This window comes from Zalophus californianus, chromosome 6, assembly GCF_009762305.2.
Source record: "Zalophus californianus isolate mZalCal1 chromosome 6, mZalCal1.pri.v2, whole genome shotgun sequence".
NCBI lineage: Eukaryota > Metazoa > Chordata > Mammalia > Carnivora > Otariidae > Zalophus > Zalophus californianus.
Genome location: NC_045600.1, coordinates 3,022,472 through 3,040,031, shown reverse-complemented (window position 1 = coordinate 3,040,031; position 17,560 = coordinate 3,022,472). Strand labels below are relative to the sequence as shown.

The 17,560-nt window shown below is 59.0% G+C and overlaps 1 protein-coding gene across 7 annotated transcripts in view; it reads left to right on the top strand.

Moving 5' to 3' along the window:
- TECPR2 (tectonin beta-propeller repeat containing 2) overlaps positions 1-14,833 on the top strand; it is a 102,007-nt gene extending 87,174 nt beyond the window's left edge. For 4 of the 7 annotated variants that reach the window (XM_027572053.2, XM_027572054.2, XM_027572052.2 and 1 more), the window contains 3 exons: positions 8,720-8,861; positions 9,333-9,482; positions 9,793-11,619. In XM_027572053.2, coding sequence (XP_027427854.2) covers positions 8,720-8,861; positions 9,333-9,482; positions 9,793-9,944 — 444 coding nt within the window. In that variant the 3' untranslated portion in view covers positions 9,945-11,619. Of the gene's footprint in view, positions 1-8,719; positions 8,862-9,332; positions 9,483-9,792; positions 11,621-14,696 lie in introns of those variants that run through there. The other 3 variants (XR_004820159.1, XR_004820158.1, XM_035728231.1) reach the window with 3 other exon arrangements.
- The last annotated feature ends 2,727 nt before the right edge of the window (positions 14,834-17,560 follow it).

Below are 17,560 nucleotides of genomic sequence, written 5' to 3'. Positions count from 1 at the left end.
CCCTGCTTTTCCACCGGGAGTAAGCTTGTCGGGACTTCTCCAGTCACCATTTGGGAAACCGTGTGTCTTGGGCCGTGTTTGGGAGCTCTCAGAGTGGTGGCAGAGGGCGAGTGACATTTATGGACTCTTTGCTGCCTTGTCACCCCGGGTGGGCACCTGTCTTTTCCATATGGCCTCCAGCTTAACCCTTTCCTTACACAGGCCAGGGTGGTGTGCCATCCACTGATCCCTCAAGTCAGCCAAGAAGCCTTTTGTACGTTGCATCTTGTTTCTTACCTGCTGCCCTCGGGTACCTCTTCTAACCTCTCCCTCTCTGATCACCTTCAGCCTCAGAGCCCTGGGCCCCAGCAGACCTTCCTGCAATTTACGAGGAGGCGGGCCTTGGACGGTGCTGCCCCTGCCCTTCCCACTCCAGCCACCTGGCCCCAGGTCCCTTGCTCGCTCCTTCCCCGTGCCCTCACTCCACCTGACATGCTCTTCCTGCCCTCCTGGCCTCGGTCTGACGCACACTGTACGTTCTCAGAGCACCTCACTCTCTAGCCTTCCCTGTTGCAGTCTTCTCTTTCTTTGTGGGACTGTTTGGTTAGTAAGTATTTCTCACCAGACTTTAATATCAGGAGTCAAGCGAATTGATCCTTAGCACCTAGCACCGTGCCTGGCACATGGCAGATGCTCCGGTAAAGCTCTGTTGGATGGGTTGGTGGGCTGGTGGTTGATAGGTGCATGGTGGAGGCACGAGGGGTAGGCAGGTATGTGATGATAGGCAGATGTTACGTAGATGGATGGGTAGGTGGCTGAGTGCCCGGCTGAGAGACTGGCAAGCGCCAATCAGTGAGTTTCTGGAACCTCCTTTGTCTCCGCTTCAACGAACATTCTTTGGGGCCTACTATTTGGTTGTTATTCGGGAAACAAAGGTCACTAAGACACAGTATGTTGTCAGGGCCACGGCCCCAGTGTCCCAGAGACTGGTAGGAGCGTGTGGGGCTGGTGGGGCAGGGTGCTTGAGGGCTCTTCCGCACTGTCTCCTCCCTTCCTGAGACAAGGCCCCTCTCTAAGAAGCCCTCCCCTCCAGGGTGGGATTGGGTGCAGGCCCTGAGCCCTCCCCTCCTGGAGGCTTCACCACCCTTTCCCCTGCCTCCCCACCCCTTCCCCTGCCTCCCCAGCCCACTTTGTTCTTGTCTCACTCTTAACCCTTTGCAATCTGGTCCCAAGGCCCCAGGCCACTCCCTGTCCACCCAGGTCTCCAGGAACTGCTAGTGACCTCATTTTGTAGTCCTCCCAACCTCTGAGTCACACTTGATACCAGTGTCCAGCCCTTCCTGCTTGCCACTTCTTTGTTATTATCCCATCGGTTACAGATGTTTTCATGCCTGTGCCCCAGAATGAATGCATCAAAAATGCCAAGGCTTGGGCCCTCCTGAGAGCACCTGATGCAAGGCCCAGGTCTGTCTTACAGAGCCCCCTGGGTGACCAGGGGGAGAGCCACCGTTGGAATCACAGCTGAAGGCCTGGGGGGAAGGCGTTGTATATTGTGAACTGAGCCAAAAGCAGAACACAAAATGACATAAGCCAGATTTTTTTTTTTTTAAATAAAGAGCTTTACATAGGAAAAAAGCTAAAAATAAATCAAAGTATTAACAGTAAGTGTCCTCAAAATCACTTTTTACAATTTCTTATTTTGTTTTTCGTGTTTCTTTAACGAGCCTGTGGAAGGGTAGCGCCCAGTGGTTGGGAGTTTGTTTTGTCCGCTAGCAGGCTGCTGGGACCCTGAGTCGTGCCCACCCTGTCCAGAAGCCTCTGGTGCGCTCGGTTTGACATGCTCAGGCTCACTTAGCTCCAGACTCTGCGGTGCTGGCGGGAAGACGCTGGGCGTCCCTCTCACGGGCGCGCAGCCCGTAAACCTGAGGGCCCCACACTCAGTCAGAAGCTCTTGGGTCCCCTCACAGGACGGCCCAAGGAGGATGCACTCCTATGCTTCTGTAGGTGCTCTTCAAAGAAATAGCCTTAGGGATGGGTGACGTAGGCGAAGGGGATTAAAAGGCACAAACTTCCATTTATGAAATAAATAAGTCACGGAGATGGTCGACAATATTGCCATCACGTTGTTTAGTGACAGGTGGTGACGCCACTTACGGCGGGAGCCCTGGGGCATGTATGGAATTGTTGAGTCACTGTGTTGTTCGCCTGAAACTAGTATAGCACTGCGTGGTAATTCTACTTCAATTAAAAAACTTAAACAGTAGTCCACGAACAAAAGAACAAATCCAAAGGTGACAATTACCAAAAAAAAAAAAAAAAAAATCTGAGTTTATAAAATAAATCCGGCAAAGGTCCAGGGAAGTGGCTAATGAATTGGGTGACAAGCACCATTGTCGTGGGTGAGCCACACGCTACTGCTCATGGTACGCGAGCACCAGGGGTCCCTGCTCCCCGGACCCCACACTGTCTCCCACCGGGAATGACCCTGACACCTGTTAGCCTCAGAGAAAGAGGAAGTCATTTGCTTTTAGCTGCAGTGATTTCTGACCCTAGGACGCATCCAGCCCCACCGGTCTGGCCGGCCCTCAGGTGCTTGCTCGTGACCGTGAGGCATACCCGAGCCCTGTAGGCAGACCAGCCATCTCCACTACCCAGCCTCCCAGCAGCCAACTTTGCAACCATTTGTTTTCTTCTTTTGGAAAGGACGTCAGTTTATTTCACTAGAGGACTCTCCCAGTCTTCACGCTCTGACTCGGCAGCCGCTGTGCTCACGTTTATGTTTATCAACCCGAGTGTGCCAGGGGCTCACGCCAGCCCGGCGACTGCTCTGAAGAATCCAGATAAGCAGCAGCCCTGCCCCAGCATGACATGGCCGGCACCTTGCAGGCCTGCCCTGAGGCTGTCCACCACCACCCCTGGGCTGGGCCATCTCTCGTCTCGCCTGGATTCTGGAATAGGCCTCCCCGAGGCCTGTCCTCCCAACAGCCAGGCTCATGTCATGTTACTCCTGTTTTCAGAACCATCTAGTGTCTTCTCACCTCACTCAGCACGAAGTCCACTTCCTCCCTCAGCCTGTAGCCTTCACGCCCTCTGACCTCTCCCCACTCTGTCTTAGGTCACTGGGCTCCAGCCACCCCGCCTCCTTCCTGCTCCCAAAACTGCACTTGTCTGTGGGCTCTGCACTCACTGGGCCTGCCCAGCATGCCTTCCCGGGGTGGCCAGGTCAGGGAACCCCCCTGGCCCCCTCTCCTCCTGCCCCAAGGCTCTCCTAGCACTCCTCCATTACTGCATCGGTGTGTTCTGCCTCTCCCAGCCCTCCCAGTAGAATGGAAGCTCCTGGAGGCAGGTGTGTGGTTGGTTTGCATTTGAGGTTTCCCCAGTGCCTAGCACTGGTGCACTGAAGGTGCTCATTGTCCAGCAAGTGATTGTGTGACCCCCGATGGAGGTGTTCAGGAGGCAGCTGGTCCGAGAGCTCAGGCAGCATGAGCACCCCTGTGGGCGTGGCATGGTGTTCCGCGGGACCCAGTCTGGGAAATGCTGCGAGATGCTCTACTTCATAAGGACGTCCTGCTCTTCCTCTTCTAATGCACAGTTACTGGCATCCCTGGGTGCTTTTATTCGGACTACCTGTGCTGCTCTGTCCTTGGAGACCTGGCCTATGTCCTGCCCTCTCCCCATGGCCTCCCCTCGGCTGTCCTGTGGGCAGGCCTCCAGCTGCTGGGGAGGGCCTTTACCTGTTTCGGAGGCAGCCTCCGTGCTGCCTGCTCCGTTGGAGTGAGGTTCACGTCCCGTGTGGGGTGTGGAGAGCAGGGAGGGCGGTAACTGGGTGCACACTCGGGCTCGTGTTCAGCTTCTGGAGCTGGGTGCGGTTACACGGCTGTGCTCAGATTGTGCAAACCCACCGAGCTATACGCTTAGGATTTGTGTGCTTTTTTGGATGCATGTGATCCTTCGGTAAAAAGTTGCCCTTTTATTGGATGAGAGCAAGCAAAGAGCCCAGCTCACACAACGCTTCAGCAAGAAGCAGGGAGCAGCGTGTGCATCCTGCCGGCGCTCCTCAACAGCCCCAGAAGGGAAGAGACATGGCCTCCGCCCTCAGGCAGGTGTACCTCACCGGGCCAGGCCAGAGCTTTGTGGGCAGGCACTTGAGTGGGGTGGTGTGAGGCTCCGGGCTTGTCAGGTGAAGGAGGGCATGCAGGGGGAGAGCGTGCGGGAAGGGAATGGTGGCAAGACACAGAGGAGGTGAGGTACGGACTCGGCTGAGCCTGGGCCGCGAGAGGAAGTCCCACTGCGTTCTGTGGGCCCAGGGCCCTGGGAAGGCTGTGACAAGGTGGCTGCAGGAGGAAGAGCTGCTGGCAGCCAGGACGGGGGAGTAGGGGGAGTGGGGTAGGGGGGCCTGAGGATGGAGCAGAGAGAAGTTGCCTAGTCTGGCCTTCGGCGGCTTGTCTTCATCCTCAGCCTCCCTCTGCCTGCCTCTTTCTCGGGGGTTTCTCCACCCGCCCTCTCTTGCTGTCTCCCCGTCATGTCACCCCCCTTCTTTCTTGCCTGTCCCGTCACCACCTTCTGTGTCTTCCCACTGTTCTGCTTGTCCACAGCACACTGTCCCAAAAGCTAATGGCTTCAAACAGTAGCTTATTATCGTTACCCCTTGGATGCCCCTCGGATGCAGGCAGCGTGTGCGTGGATGGCCCCTCTGTGCGCCTGGGGCCTGGGTCCGAGCAGGCCCACGAGTGCCTCCCTCCACCTCCACGTGGCCTCTGCACGGCCGACATCTCTCGCTGCTGGGCTCTGATGGGAACCCGGAGACCAGGTGCGGCCCTGCCATCGAGTGGCTTCTGCCATGTTTTGTTGGTCAAAAAAGTCAACAGACCAGATTCCAGGGGAGGGGACAGACTCGTGTCCCAATGCACAATGGGGCCACAATGCGGGGGATGTTGGTGGGGCTGCCTCTCCAGATGCCATGAGGACACAGTCCTGTTCCCTCTGCTTGGCCCCTGCCTCTCCCTCCCCACCCTGGAGACCCTTCATCCTCCACGGAATGGGGCGGGGGGCAGGGGGGCCCTAGAGCACTACATCCCAAAGGGAACCCCAGGTCGTGGGGTGGAATAGGTGTAATATGTAAAAAAGCATGTTCCGTGGCCAAACGGGTGGATTAAACTAGGCTGACTAAACAGGTGTCCGTACTGCCCAGAGGGGAGGCGGTAAGCAGAAATGCCCAGACGCACCGGATTCTGGTACATCTTGCACCCCTCAGAGCAGGGGCAGGCACTCTGTGGCTTTGTGTGTGGTCCCTGGGGATCCAGCCCCCGGCTCACAGCCCTGCAGGCCCCCACCTGGCTGCCCAGCGGACAGGGGAAACTCAGCTGGGGCTCTGTGGCCTGGTGCTGGGAAGTGACCCGGGGTTTTACATGCTACTCTGATTTTATGTTGGTGACTGTTGTCTGGGGGTGTGCCAAGCCTCAGCGACTTCTTAGCAGCCTGGTCTTCCGCAGGGACTGGTTTGGGAGCATGGTCACTAAAAGCTTGTAGAATAAATTGCACAGCCCCTCCCCCCGCACACTGGCTCCCCACTGAGCCTAGTCCCACAGCTGCCGTGCGTCCCCCAGACTGCCCCCTCTCTGGCCACCCGCTGTCCCAGGGCTGCCTCCCCCATCACAGTGCTCCTTTTATTTCTTGACAGCACCTGTCCTCATCTGAAAGTAGCCTTCGAAAGCCTTACGATTCTTGCCTGGCCAATCCCGTCCCCTGCACAGTCAGCCTAGTCTGCCCCGCTCCCCCGAGACTCCCCGGGCCTGGTGTCTGCAGGCCTGATGAGCTGAGCCAGGGTTCCCTCATGTGCGGCCGAGGAGGGAGCCATTTGCTGGTAGGACTCTTAGGACAGACGCCTGTTTTCTCTCGAAACGATACAGATGGACAGGTGGCCCCTGCTGCAAGGCTGGGAGCGTGTGGCTGCTCGTGTGCATGTGAGCTCCTTGTAAGGGAGAAATTTGGAGTGGCCAGAGTCGGGCCCAGGGTGGGAGGGGAGACGGGAAGCTCCAAGTCTCTGGAAGCAAGCCAGCAGCAGCTTCAGGTCTGCCCAACTCCGAAAGCACTGGACGTTATTTTGAGGGCGGTGCTCCCAGTGGTGGGTTAGGACGCAGCGCTAGTAACCACACTCAAGACGGTGGCTGCCCTCCTCCCTCTTTGCCGTCCTCCGTGTCTCCTGGCCTCCCAGCAGCCGAGAGCCACTGTTTGACCCAGGAGCTGAGCCGCTGGGCAGCCGGTGCCCCCATCCCCGCCCCGAGGCTGGCTCATCCCTTCGTGACTCGAGCAGGTGGGAAGCCCCTGCCCAGAGCTGCTGGTGATGAGAAGGATGGCAGGGTGGTGAGAGGGGTGGAGGTTGAGCCCCCAATCCCTTGACGGGGCGGAGGGAGCACGGTGAGCCCCTCTGCCCATGTACCCTGAGAGGGTCTGGTGGCTGGCCTGGCAGGTGTGTGATGGCCGCATGACAGCAGGGAGCCCCCCCGTGCGGATGCGTCTTGGGCACGAGGCATGTAGAGTGACCGCGCTCACCACAGCCGGGAGCTCAGAGCTGCACGTCAGCACTGAGTGTCCACTGGGTGAATGCTTTGGGTTCTGTTGAGGCAGCCCAGGAAGGCAGGGCCTAAGACCGGGGCTGTAACAGGGACCACCAAGAGGCCCGGGGAAAACGGGCAGCGTCGGTCGGCAGGGGGAGGACAGCCAGACCCCAGGTTCGTTGCTCACCAGCACTGCCGGTGACCAGAGGCTGGGACCGAACAGATGGCTCTGTCTTCCCGGGCAGAGAAGCGTTCGGCTAAGGGGTGGGCAGCCCTGGATGAACCAGAGCAGGTCAGTGGGTGGCAAACAGGACACTGAAGGGGATTACTCTTGTCCTATGAAAAGTGGACAAGGGACCAGGAGATGTGGAACATGGACGCAGGCTGACCGGGGAGTAGGGCAGGGCAGCCGGCATTGTGCCCACTCGGGGACAGGAAGCCAACCCAGCAGGAGACGTCACTGCCCAAGGGAACATACTGGAGGGCAGCTTGAGCCAAGAGGAGTCCTCCTGTTGGGTGTCAGGACCCGGGGGTTGGCTGGGGCCAGGCCAGGTGGGTGGCTCCACATGGGCCGTTCACAAGCACGGGGGTTTACAGAAGAGACAGCAGGAGTTAAATGATGCCCTTGTTCTCAGCTGACATTGGTCATGAGGTCACCGAGGGCCAGGCCTGTGCCTGGTGGGCAGGGTCACTGGCCTTCTGGCCCGCCAGTTCCTGCTTCCTGCCGTGCACACCGAGGCTCTGTCACGGTCAGCCTTGCCCTTGTCCTGTCCTGTCTGAATGAAAAGCGGAGTAGAAGCGAGGGCTCAAGTGCGTGGGGAGGCCCACCGCCCCAACACCCACCTCGTCCCTCCCCAGGCCACCCGCCCCCTTGATGGAACTCCTGGGGGCCGTCACACGCCTCCTCCCCCTGCACCTCTGTCACAGTCCCACAACAGCAATAGTGGATCTCAGTGGATTTTATTTCTGTAGTTTTTTAAAACATTTACTTATTTTAGAGAGAGAGAAAGGGAGCGCGCAGGGGGTGGGGGGAGCAGAGGGAGAGACAGTCCTAAGCAGACTCTGCACCGAGCACGGAGCTCGACGCGAGGCTCAATCTCACGACACTGAGATCAAGACCTGAGCCAGAATCAAGTCAGATGCTTAAGCAACTGCACCACCCAGGCGCCCCATTTCTATGATTTTTAATTTTTTTCTTAAAGATTTTATTTATCAGGGGCGCCTGAGTGGCTCAGTCGTTAAGCGTCTGCGTTCGGCTCAGCTCGTGATCCCAGGGTCCTGGGATCAAGCCCCGCATCGGGCTCCCTGCTCCGCGGGAAGCCTGCTTCTCCCTCTCCCACTCCCCCTGCTTGTGTTCCTACTCTGGCTATTTCTGTTAAATCTTTAATCTTTTTTTTTTAAGATTTTATTTATCTATTTGAGAGAGAGACTGAGAGAGCACATGAGAGGGGAGAGGATCACAGGGAGAAGCAGACTCCCTGCCAAGCAGGGAGCCCGATGCGGGACTCGAGCCCGGGACTCGAGCCCAGGACCCCGGGATCATGACCTGAGCGGAAGGCAGACACTTTAACCGACTGAGCCACCCAGGCGCCCTCTCTGATTTTTTAAATTAAACTTTATCTTGAGAAAACTTCAGGCCAACAGAAACCCTGCAGGTATATTTCAGTAAAGTCCCATAGGCCCTTCATCCAGACTCAGCCACTGGTAACGCTGTGCCATGTTTGCTCTCTCCGAGCATGAGCCGTGAGCGTGGGGTTGTGTGGGGACCTCAGAGGCCCGGGTCCTGCAGCACGTGTCTCCCCAGAGCCAGCCTTCCCTTTCCCGGCCTCACCTGTTGTCAGGCAGAGACGTGGACAGTGGCCACACCATGCTCTTCTGTTGCTGCCCTTTGCCGCCACCTGCCTGTCCCAGCCCGGGACCCCCCTGTGCACCTCCTGCATCCTCCTGCCCTCTGGCCCTCAGGACATGCTGCTGCGGACCAGCTGGGCGTGCTCGTGTGCCGGGCAGCACCCCCGTCTGGGGTCTGCCTGCCGTGGCAGGGATGGCGTCCCGCCCTGTGAGGTCTGCTCTGCCTCCCCCGGCGCCTCCTGTCCTGTGTCAGGCTCAGGCCTTCCGTCCTTGCTCTCCAAAAATAATGTACCCCACCACCTCCTTCCCTGAGGAAAGTCTCTTCTGGCTTGCAGCCCGCAGGGGTCACGTTGGTCAGCGTCCACTCCAGTCCCAACGACCAGATGCTGTGGGCGCTCGACAGCAGGTGGAACGTGCACGTCCGGGCTGGCATCACCGAAGAGATGCCGGTGGGGACCGCCTGGGAGCACGTGCCAGGTAGGACGTCAGCGCGTCGTGGCTGCCCCCGGACACAGGCACCCACTCTGTCCAGCAGCCTGTGTGTACACGGCAGGCCCGGCCTTTGCTCTCGGGACCTTGTTTCCTTTCTGCTGTCCTGCTGAGGCAGGCGAGAGCAAGGGCCTGACTGAATACTCCTTGTCTGAGGGACCGCTTTGCCGAACTGCTGCCAGCCCCCTTCCCTCAGAGTTCCCGTGGGAGGACTGCTTCCAGACTGCCTGGACCCTGGGGTCCCGTGGCCTTGGGCTCTCGCGGCTTCGCTAGCTCGGGCGGGGGGGCACCCTTTCCCTGGGCCACCGCTCCAAGCCCCGCAGTGCAGGGCACGGTCAGCACGGGGCCGCCCTTGGTCGACAAGACCCGGTGGTGGGAGGGAGCAGCCTCGTGGGGCAGGGTGGTCTGTCCCACCCGAGCCGGGGGCTCAGGACAGACGGACGCCGTGTTGGCGCGTAGGCCTGCAGGCCTGCCAGCTCGCACTGAGCACCAGGACCGTGTGGGCCCGCTGCCCCAATGGTGATCTGGCCCGACGGTACGGCGTCACTGACAAGAACCCCGCGGGAGACTACTGGAAGAAAATTCCCGGCAATGTGACGTGTTTCACAGGCAAGTGCTGGGCTCCGCAGGGCTCGGGGCTGCGCCGCTCTCCTCGGTTTCAGGGCTCGCCCTCCCAAGAGCCTAGGGTCACACCTGAGGGAGGGCACCCAGCACCCTGCTGGCCAGAGTGGCCTGGGAGGACAGGGCGCGGGGCCACCCACTTGGAGCTGAGGAAACTGAGACCCAGATTGTGGGTGGCGTGTCCAGGGCCCACCGCTAGAAGGTGTCACGTCAGGCCGTGGAGCCGGCCCGACTCCCCCTGCGCTCGCCACCCAGGCTGGGTGACTCACGAGTGTGCGGCTGCCTCTCGTCCCTGCAGTGACCTCGTCAGATGAGCTGTGGGCAGTGGGCCCCCCCGGCTACCTCCTCCAGCGGCTGACGAGGACGTTCAGCCACTCGCATGGTGCCCCGAGCAGCCACGCCACCACCCCCCACCCCGAGGACCTGGAGGACGAGTGGGAGGTCATCTGAAGGAGCCTCAGGCAGGGCCGCTCAGGAGGGAGGAGGCCGAGACGGGTGGCGGACACGGTGGTTTCGGAGTCGCTCGCTCTCGGCCACGCCTCATCAGCTCTTGTCCAGACACGTCGGGCCGGCTTGGACAGCCCACATTTGCTTTCATCCGTGTTTGTTTCCGTCTTGTTCCAGAACCCACAGCCTCAGCCGAGCGGTCCGGAGCCGTTGCCGGAGCGGCAGTGCCTCTGAGCTCTTGCCGGCACCGCCTCCGAGTGCGGCAGCGCCGGCCTCCGCCCCGGCCTCTCCAGGCCCGCAGGGGGGCCGAGCCAGGGAGCCGGAGGTCAGTGCGCTCCCACCCATGAGGGGGGTTCGCGCCAGCTTCGCAGTCACCACAGGGACCCAAGTTCTAGCACATTCCATGCTGGACACGCTGGCGGGGAAACCAAGGCCGTGTCTGCAAGGTGGGGAGCTGGTCTGTGCCAGGATGCAGCGCGCGCGCACACACACACACACCCCCTGGCGTGCACACCACCCACACCCTCCGGGCCCACTCAGGGCGCGGCTCGCTCGACACACGTTAGCCAAAACAAGAAGGCTGGTGGATGACATGGAATAGAAAAGGTGCACGTGTTTCCCAGGCAGCCGTGGCCCCGGGAGGTGTGGTCGGATGTGGGGGTGTTCAGCCACGGGAGCTCACTGAGCACGGTCTTCGGAGTGATGTCTAGTGCTGCTGGTGGACCTCATAACGGCCAGAAGCGTCCTCACAGGATGAGTCTACTAATTATTGCCTTTTTTGTTTGTTGTATTACAAACCTGCATAAGATACCTCATTTGAAATCAACTCTTAAAAATTTAGAGGAGAAATGTATTTTCAGAAACCAGTGGAAGGCTTTTCGTTCCTTCGCGTGGTTTGCCCTGAACCTGCACTGTCCTTAGCTGCAGCCTCGCCACGTGTGGGCATCCCCCCGCGGGGCCATCGTGGGACCTGCCGGCTGGCTCCGAGCGGCAGCCGGCCCCGTGGGTGGGCCTTGGGTGGACACCCCCGGAGGTTCAAACTGTGCCCACGCCAGACGTCAGTCCTGGGGGTCCTCACTGGGCATCTGGGCCGTAGGCTCGGCAGCCCCAAGCCCAGTGCCCCTCTGTCCCAGAGGCAGCTCCCTAGCGGGACCCCAGCCTCACTGCTTTCGTTAGGCTGCCTTTGGCCCAGGGCCCCATTGCTCGCTGCCTGTTTTCCACTAAGTGAATGTGTCCGGGAGCCCCCGGGCCACAGGCGAAGAGCGATAAAATGTGTTCTCTGACGGGACCCAGCCAGCCGCGAAGATGGAGGCGTTCCAGGTCTAAATGAGGACAAGAAGCTGAAATCCCAGATCCTACTTCACACTCCACTTCTGTAGAATCCTTGTTTTAGAAGTTGGGTGACGGCCGAGGCCGGCTGCGGCCCCCCCTTTGTATGTTGTGCCTTGCCCGGCCCCCCTCACACGGCACAGCTCGCCTCAACCCACGGGACTTCAGTGCAATTAAACCCAAGTCTAGTTTGATACTTTTAAACTACTTTTAGCTTCAGTGCTTTGTACGGTTTTTCTTTCTGGTTTTAATTTTTAGTTGTGCTTTGAGACAGTGCAATAAACTAGACTTTTTCCAAACTGGTCGAGTCTGGTGTTTGGGCTGTGAGCAGGGGCCCCCGGCAGGCACTCACGAGGGTGCCGTGCCCACCTGTGCTGGAAGAATCTGCCGCTGGCGTTGGCCAACCCAGCCCCATTCCCAGGACAGTGTGTTGGCCGTGATGTTTAAATGTGCACCAACGTCCCCAGGGCGGTTGTCCCGAGGGAACGGTCCCTCCAGAGGTGGACGTGCCCCCGGTAGCCACTGGGAAGGACACCGTCAGGCAGAGTGCAGGGCTGTCTCCGCGTGGAGGCCCACCGAGGCCGGGCTGCTGTGGGCAGGCTTCAGACAGGTTCAAGCCCCTGGGTCTGAGGCTCCATCCCAGACACAAAACCGAAGGTCAGCAGCACCCTACTGGAAGCCAACATGCGGAAAAGGATCCCGTTCATAGCTGCAGGACACATTGTGTGCCACGGAGACCTGAACGAGGAATGTCCGACTCCTGTCGGAATGTCACACTCTGCCAAAGACATCGAAGAAAGCTTGAATCGAGAAGACATGTCCGATGTCCCTGATGAAAGATGGACACTGTGTAGACATCTGTCCTTTCCAAAGGGTTTGACTCAGTTTGTCAGAACCCTCACTGGGTGGGCGCCTGGGTGGCTCAGTCGGTGAAGCGTCCGCCTCCGGCTCAGGTCATGATCCCGGGGTCCTGGGATCGAGCCCCGCGTCAGGCTCCCTGCTCAGTGGGGAGTCTTTCCCTCCCCCTACTCTTGTGTTCTCGCTTGCTCATTTCCTCTTTCTCTCTCTCCCTCTCAAATAAATCTTGAAAGAAGAGAACGCTCACTGGGATGGCTTGTCAGGGGAGGCAGGGAAGAAGTCCCAGAATGACGTCTGTGCCCACAAGTGCCCCCAACTCCTAGACGTGTGCCTGAGGCTCCTGCACAGCTCCGTGTCCCCCTCAGGGGCTCAGTGACGCCGTTGCCTCAGTGACACTCGGGTTCAGTAACTTGCTGGAGGTCACACGGGGGCCACTGGGATTGGAGCCCAGCTCTGGGGAACCCCAGACCAGCGCCGTGTGATGCCCCCCCACTGTCCTGGGAAGAAACAGGTGGGAATTACCAAGAGTGCTGACAGCAGCAGGCGAGTTAAGTACGGCGTGGGAGGGCGGGCCAGGGACGGCAGGCGGCCGGACTGGACCCGCGGGGAGCTGGCACGAGGGCACATCGTAGGGGAGGGGACAGGCGGCTGAGGTCAGGGCGATGTGCCCCCACCCCTTCATTATGTGGACCAAATATCAAATGGGTTAAAATCTTTAAACCAGGGGCGCCTGGGTGGCTCAGTCAGTTAAGCGTCTGACTCTTGATCTCAGCTCAGGTCTTGATCTCAGGGTCATGAGTTCAAGCCCCACGTTGGGCTCCATGCTGGGCGTGGAGCCTACTTAAAAAAAAAAACCTTGGGGCGCCTGGGTGGCTCAGTCGGTGAAGCGATTGCCTTCGGCTCAGGTCATGATCCCGGGGTCCTGGGATCGAGCCCCGCATCGGGCCCCCTGCTCAGCGGGGAGCCTGCTTCTCCCTCTGACCCTCCCCCCTCTCATGCTCTCTCTCCCTCTGCGCTCTCTCTCTCTCAAATAAAAATCTTAAAAAAAAAATCTTAAAACTAGGGGGAATAGTATCTGATTTCTGGATGGCAAGGCAAGGGCTTTCTAGACTCAAAAGTGATGGGAAAAGCCACAGAGGAAATTAAGTATATAGATTTGATTTCCTCAAAATATTAAAATGCTATAAATTTAAAACCGCACTTAAAAGGTGGGAATTGCGGCATCACGGATGGTGAATATATACCTTAAAAACGTGTACACACCAGTCGGAGGAACACCCAAGGCCCTCGTACGGACACCGATGAGAGGGTGTCGCTCAGCAAACGCCTGGCGCCCAGGTGGGACGTCGACAGAGCCAGGAGAGCAGCCTTAAAACCTGCAGACCCACCAAGTCCACTCTGGGACCTGTCCCCAAGAACAAATCCTAAGTTGCGGGGAGACATATGGCGCAGGCCTGTTTGTGACCCCGGCCTCTAGGAGCTGCCTGACAGGGTCGGGAACCACTGTCACAGAGCGGGGGGGCCTGGGGGAAACGGACCACGACCGGACTGCATCCACGCGCACCGTCGGCTGTGCGTAAGGACGTGGTCTGGCAGAAGACCGTACAGAGGGTGAGAGAGAGGGAGAGGGAGAGGGGGAGACAGGGTGGGAGGGAGAGAGAAGGGACGGGGAAACCATCTAAGGCACGTGTGCTCGTACCCGTCTAACTTCCGGTGGGTTTGCAAGAGGGGCACCGGGGGCCGAAGGAACAAGTTCCCTACACAGCTGGTCACGGTGGTTGCCTGTGGTCTAGACCTTTTTGTACCTTTTGAATTTCAAGCCATGTAAATGTATTATTTATTTCAAAATAAATAAAATTCACATTTTAAACACAGTGCTAACGTTGACTCCTTATGCCATCAACACTGGTGAGTCAAATATCACAAAGTAAACACCAAAGACTTCTGAGAAACCCTATTTACAAAGCATTTTACAATATAGGAAAATGCTTATAGTAAGTTTAAAAATACTCAGTTATTTATCTGATGTCACGTATGTAAAGAGTATGCATAGGAGAATGTTATATTTATAGACGTGCATGGAAAAAACAGGAAGAAAATACACCCAGATGCTAGCTGTGGTTGTCTGGTTGGTGGGGTGGCGGCAGGTGGTTGGCCCCTGTATTTGGCGGCCACACGGGGCGGGGGGGGGGGCAGGATGACGTTTCCCCGCGGAAGCCCAGCCACGCCCTGCCACGGTTTTCCCTGCGGTTCCAGTGTTCCACCTGGAGCGTGAATTCTAGAAGCAGAAATTCTTTTTACAAATCACTGAAGACTGAAATCTCTCTCTTGATTGGGGTGGTGGTTACATGTGTGTAGACATTTGTCAGAACTCCTCAGACGACACATGTAAGGTCTGTGCATCTCAGGGCGCCTGGCTGGCTCAGTGGGGAGAGCGTGTGATTCTTGATCTTGGGGTCATGAGTTCAAGCCCCACACTGGGTGTAAAGCCTATTTTTAAAAATAAAAAAAAAAAGGGGGGTCTCTCTCCGTCTTTAAAAATATATAAAGTCTGTGCCTCTATCATAGGTCAGTCATGCCTCCGTTTTACACGCAGCTGGACTGAACCACAGGGGAGCCCCGCCCCCTGGAACAGGCAAGGACACCGCACGGCCTTCCTCCGACCGCCCCGGCTGCCCTCCTTCCCGGCTCCCAGGAAGCATCCCTGTTCTGAACAGGACTGGCGGTATTTCAGGAAACTGCTCTCAGTCCAGGAGCTTGAGGCTGGTGAAGCAGTTGGGAGGAAGGGAAATCAGAGTAATTTGCATTGAGGTGGCATCCGGCTGAAGTCTGTGCGCAGCCCTTAGCCCCTGCCCTTATGGCCACCTCCCCCAGGCCGCCCCGACAGCACAGGTGGTCCCGTGGTGCCCCTTCTGGGTTCCCAGCCCGAGATCACGACCCCCTCTGCGGAGGAGCGGCCCAGCCTCCCCTGTCCTCCCCAGCAGGTATGTGGGGTGACGAGACTCTGGCCCCTGACCTCTAACAGGCTGGGATTCACCGGGCCGCTGGGTGGCCCGCAGTCAGGTTTTCCTTAGAAAGACTGGAATGAGTGAACCAAACGTGCGAACCAACGTGCTTCACTCCAGAGAAAAGGGGGCCTCGTTCCGGGCAGAGGGAGCAGTTGCCTCTGAGAAGCCAGCGAGGCCACCTGCCAACGACCAAGAGCTGAGTCGCTGGCTGCCCTTTCTGGGGCTGGAGGGCCCCGGGGCCTGATAACCCAAATGCTAGGTACTTCCTGCCCAGCCTCCTGCCCTCTCTCTGGCCAGCAGTGGCCACCAGATAACCCCGAGGTTCCACTTATCACCCTGCACCATTTCCCTAGGTCCTCTGCACTCAGAGGCCTGCAGTGGCCTGAGCCAGGTCCCCCATGAGTCTCAGTGGGAGCTGTGCCAGGAATCGGGCCCCACTCCGCTGCCATCGGGCAGAGATGCCGGCCTGACCTTGCTTTTCTCAGCCCTCAGAGCAGCTCCAAGCAGTGTGAACTCCATTACCCTCCTGGCTCCTGGCCCACCTACCCACAGCAAGGAGGACATCAGGGGCCAGTACCCTCCTCCTGTGCTCTCAGCCCTCCAAGGCCTAGGGGCCCCAAAGTCAGCCAGCAAATGATGGAGCAGTCCCCGCAGCTTCTGCTTCCTAGTCACCCTCCCACCAAACCACCCAACTTGGGCCCCAGAACTTCCCTGAACGTGCTCAGGCTGGGCCTCCAGGCTGCGGTGCCCAGAATGATCCAGCCCAGGTCCTGCCTCCTGCTTGCCTGACAATCAGTTCTGTGGGGTGCCCCTTCCATGGCCTCCCAGGGAGCCCCTAGGCAGGGCAGCTGCACCTCTGCAGCACCCTAGTCCCAGCCCAGGGGCCTCAAAGGGGCAGTTGTAGGTGTAGAGTGGAAGGGAAGAGGGGGGGCCCGGGAGGGCTGATCCACTGAGGACAGAGCTGGGCCTGGGGAGACATGACGGGAAGTCTGTAGGCCCAGGCTCCCTGTTGGGCTTTCTAGGCAGAGGCTGCTAGCGGCTCCAGGCACCAAGGGTTCCCCAACGCCTCCACAGGCCCACGGCCCCCAAGCCACCTGCTACTCTGAGCCACTGTCTCCACCTTCATCCACCCCCAAAGGCAACCAGCCCTCCCCCCCGACAATGGCATCGCTGACACGAAGACCTGGGACTGCCTAGAGGAACCAGACGTTCCTGATGCCCCAAGTTTTGAGCTGGGAGAGAGGTTAGTACCCATTGCCCCCAAGTGTCCATGTTCAGAGAAGCTACTTAACCGGCCCACAGGACACACAGCAGAGGGAGGAGCCCTCACTCCCACCTGCAATCCAGGACCAGCCCCTGGCCGTGCACCCCTCCTTTCTCCCCTCCTCCAAACATCAGGCAGACCTTTAGCCTTCTGCTTCTGGCAGCACATCGTGGCCCTCCAGCCCTGGCTGGCGCAGGTTGAATTTCATAGCCCAGTGGAATTCCCTGGGCAGGGCCGCCTGGCATCCTCCCTGGCCTCAAGGCTGCTCAGGGCGTGGACGCAGCTCTTCAGCCAGTCCCTTTGTCCTGAAGGGCAGTGGTACATCTGTTAACAGGTCATTTTCAGAACCTTCCGGCAGAAGCCAGCTCCACGGGCTGGGCCAGGAGCCTGCGCCCACCAGGTGCTACAGCCTCCCCGTCGTCACCCACAGTCTCCACCCGACAACCACTGGGGGCTGGGCCGGGGGGGTACACGGGGGGCCCACACCCAGGGCTGGACGGTGGTCAGGACACCATATCCCAGCTGACAGGGTGGAGCAAGGGGCCAGGGGTTTCACAGCAGGGATGAGAAAAGCAAGAGCCCCAGGACTAGGTGCCTGCTACTAGTCAGGAAAGAGCAAAAGGAGTGACAGAGACAAGCCCAAGCTGGGATACACCAGTATTGGCGGGGGTGGCACAAGGATGCCCACGGAGGGGCAGGGGGCCAGCTGGGGATGGGAAGAGCCCGGGGGCACCAGCACAGCAGGCCTTCCCGCCCTCCTCTGCCCCACAGAGGAATGTGCAAGGGCCCCACGTGCCTAGTGCACAGAGGAACTCCTCCTAGGGTTTCACAGGACCTGCTCTCTCAGCCTCTGCACATGGCTGTGTGCGCACTTAGGCCCGTCAGTCCACACCCCCTGCCCCGGCCCAATTCCTGTGCTCAGCTCAGTTGTCACTCCCTCTGGGACACGTAGTCCTGGAGGCTCTAGATCAAGACGGGAGGCTGGCCCTCACTGACCTCGGTGGCTGGGAAGCTAGGGGAGGGGAGGGCCTGACTCTAGAGAGTCGCATGACCCCTAAACCCTTGCAAAAAGGGGAGGGAAGCGGGGAGCTGAGCTCAGCCAGACCCAGGAAACCTGCAGCTGGGGGCCCACCTGCCCAGCCCACAATGCGCGCCACATA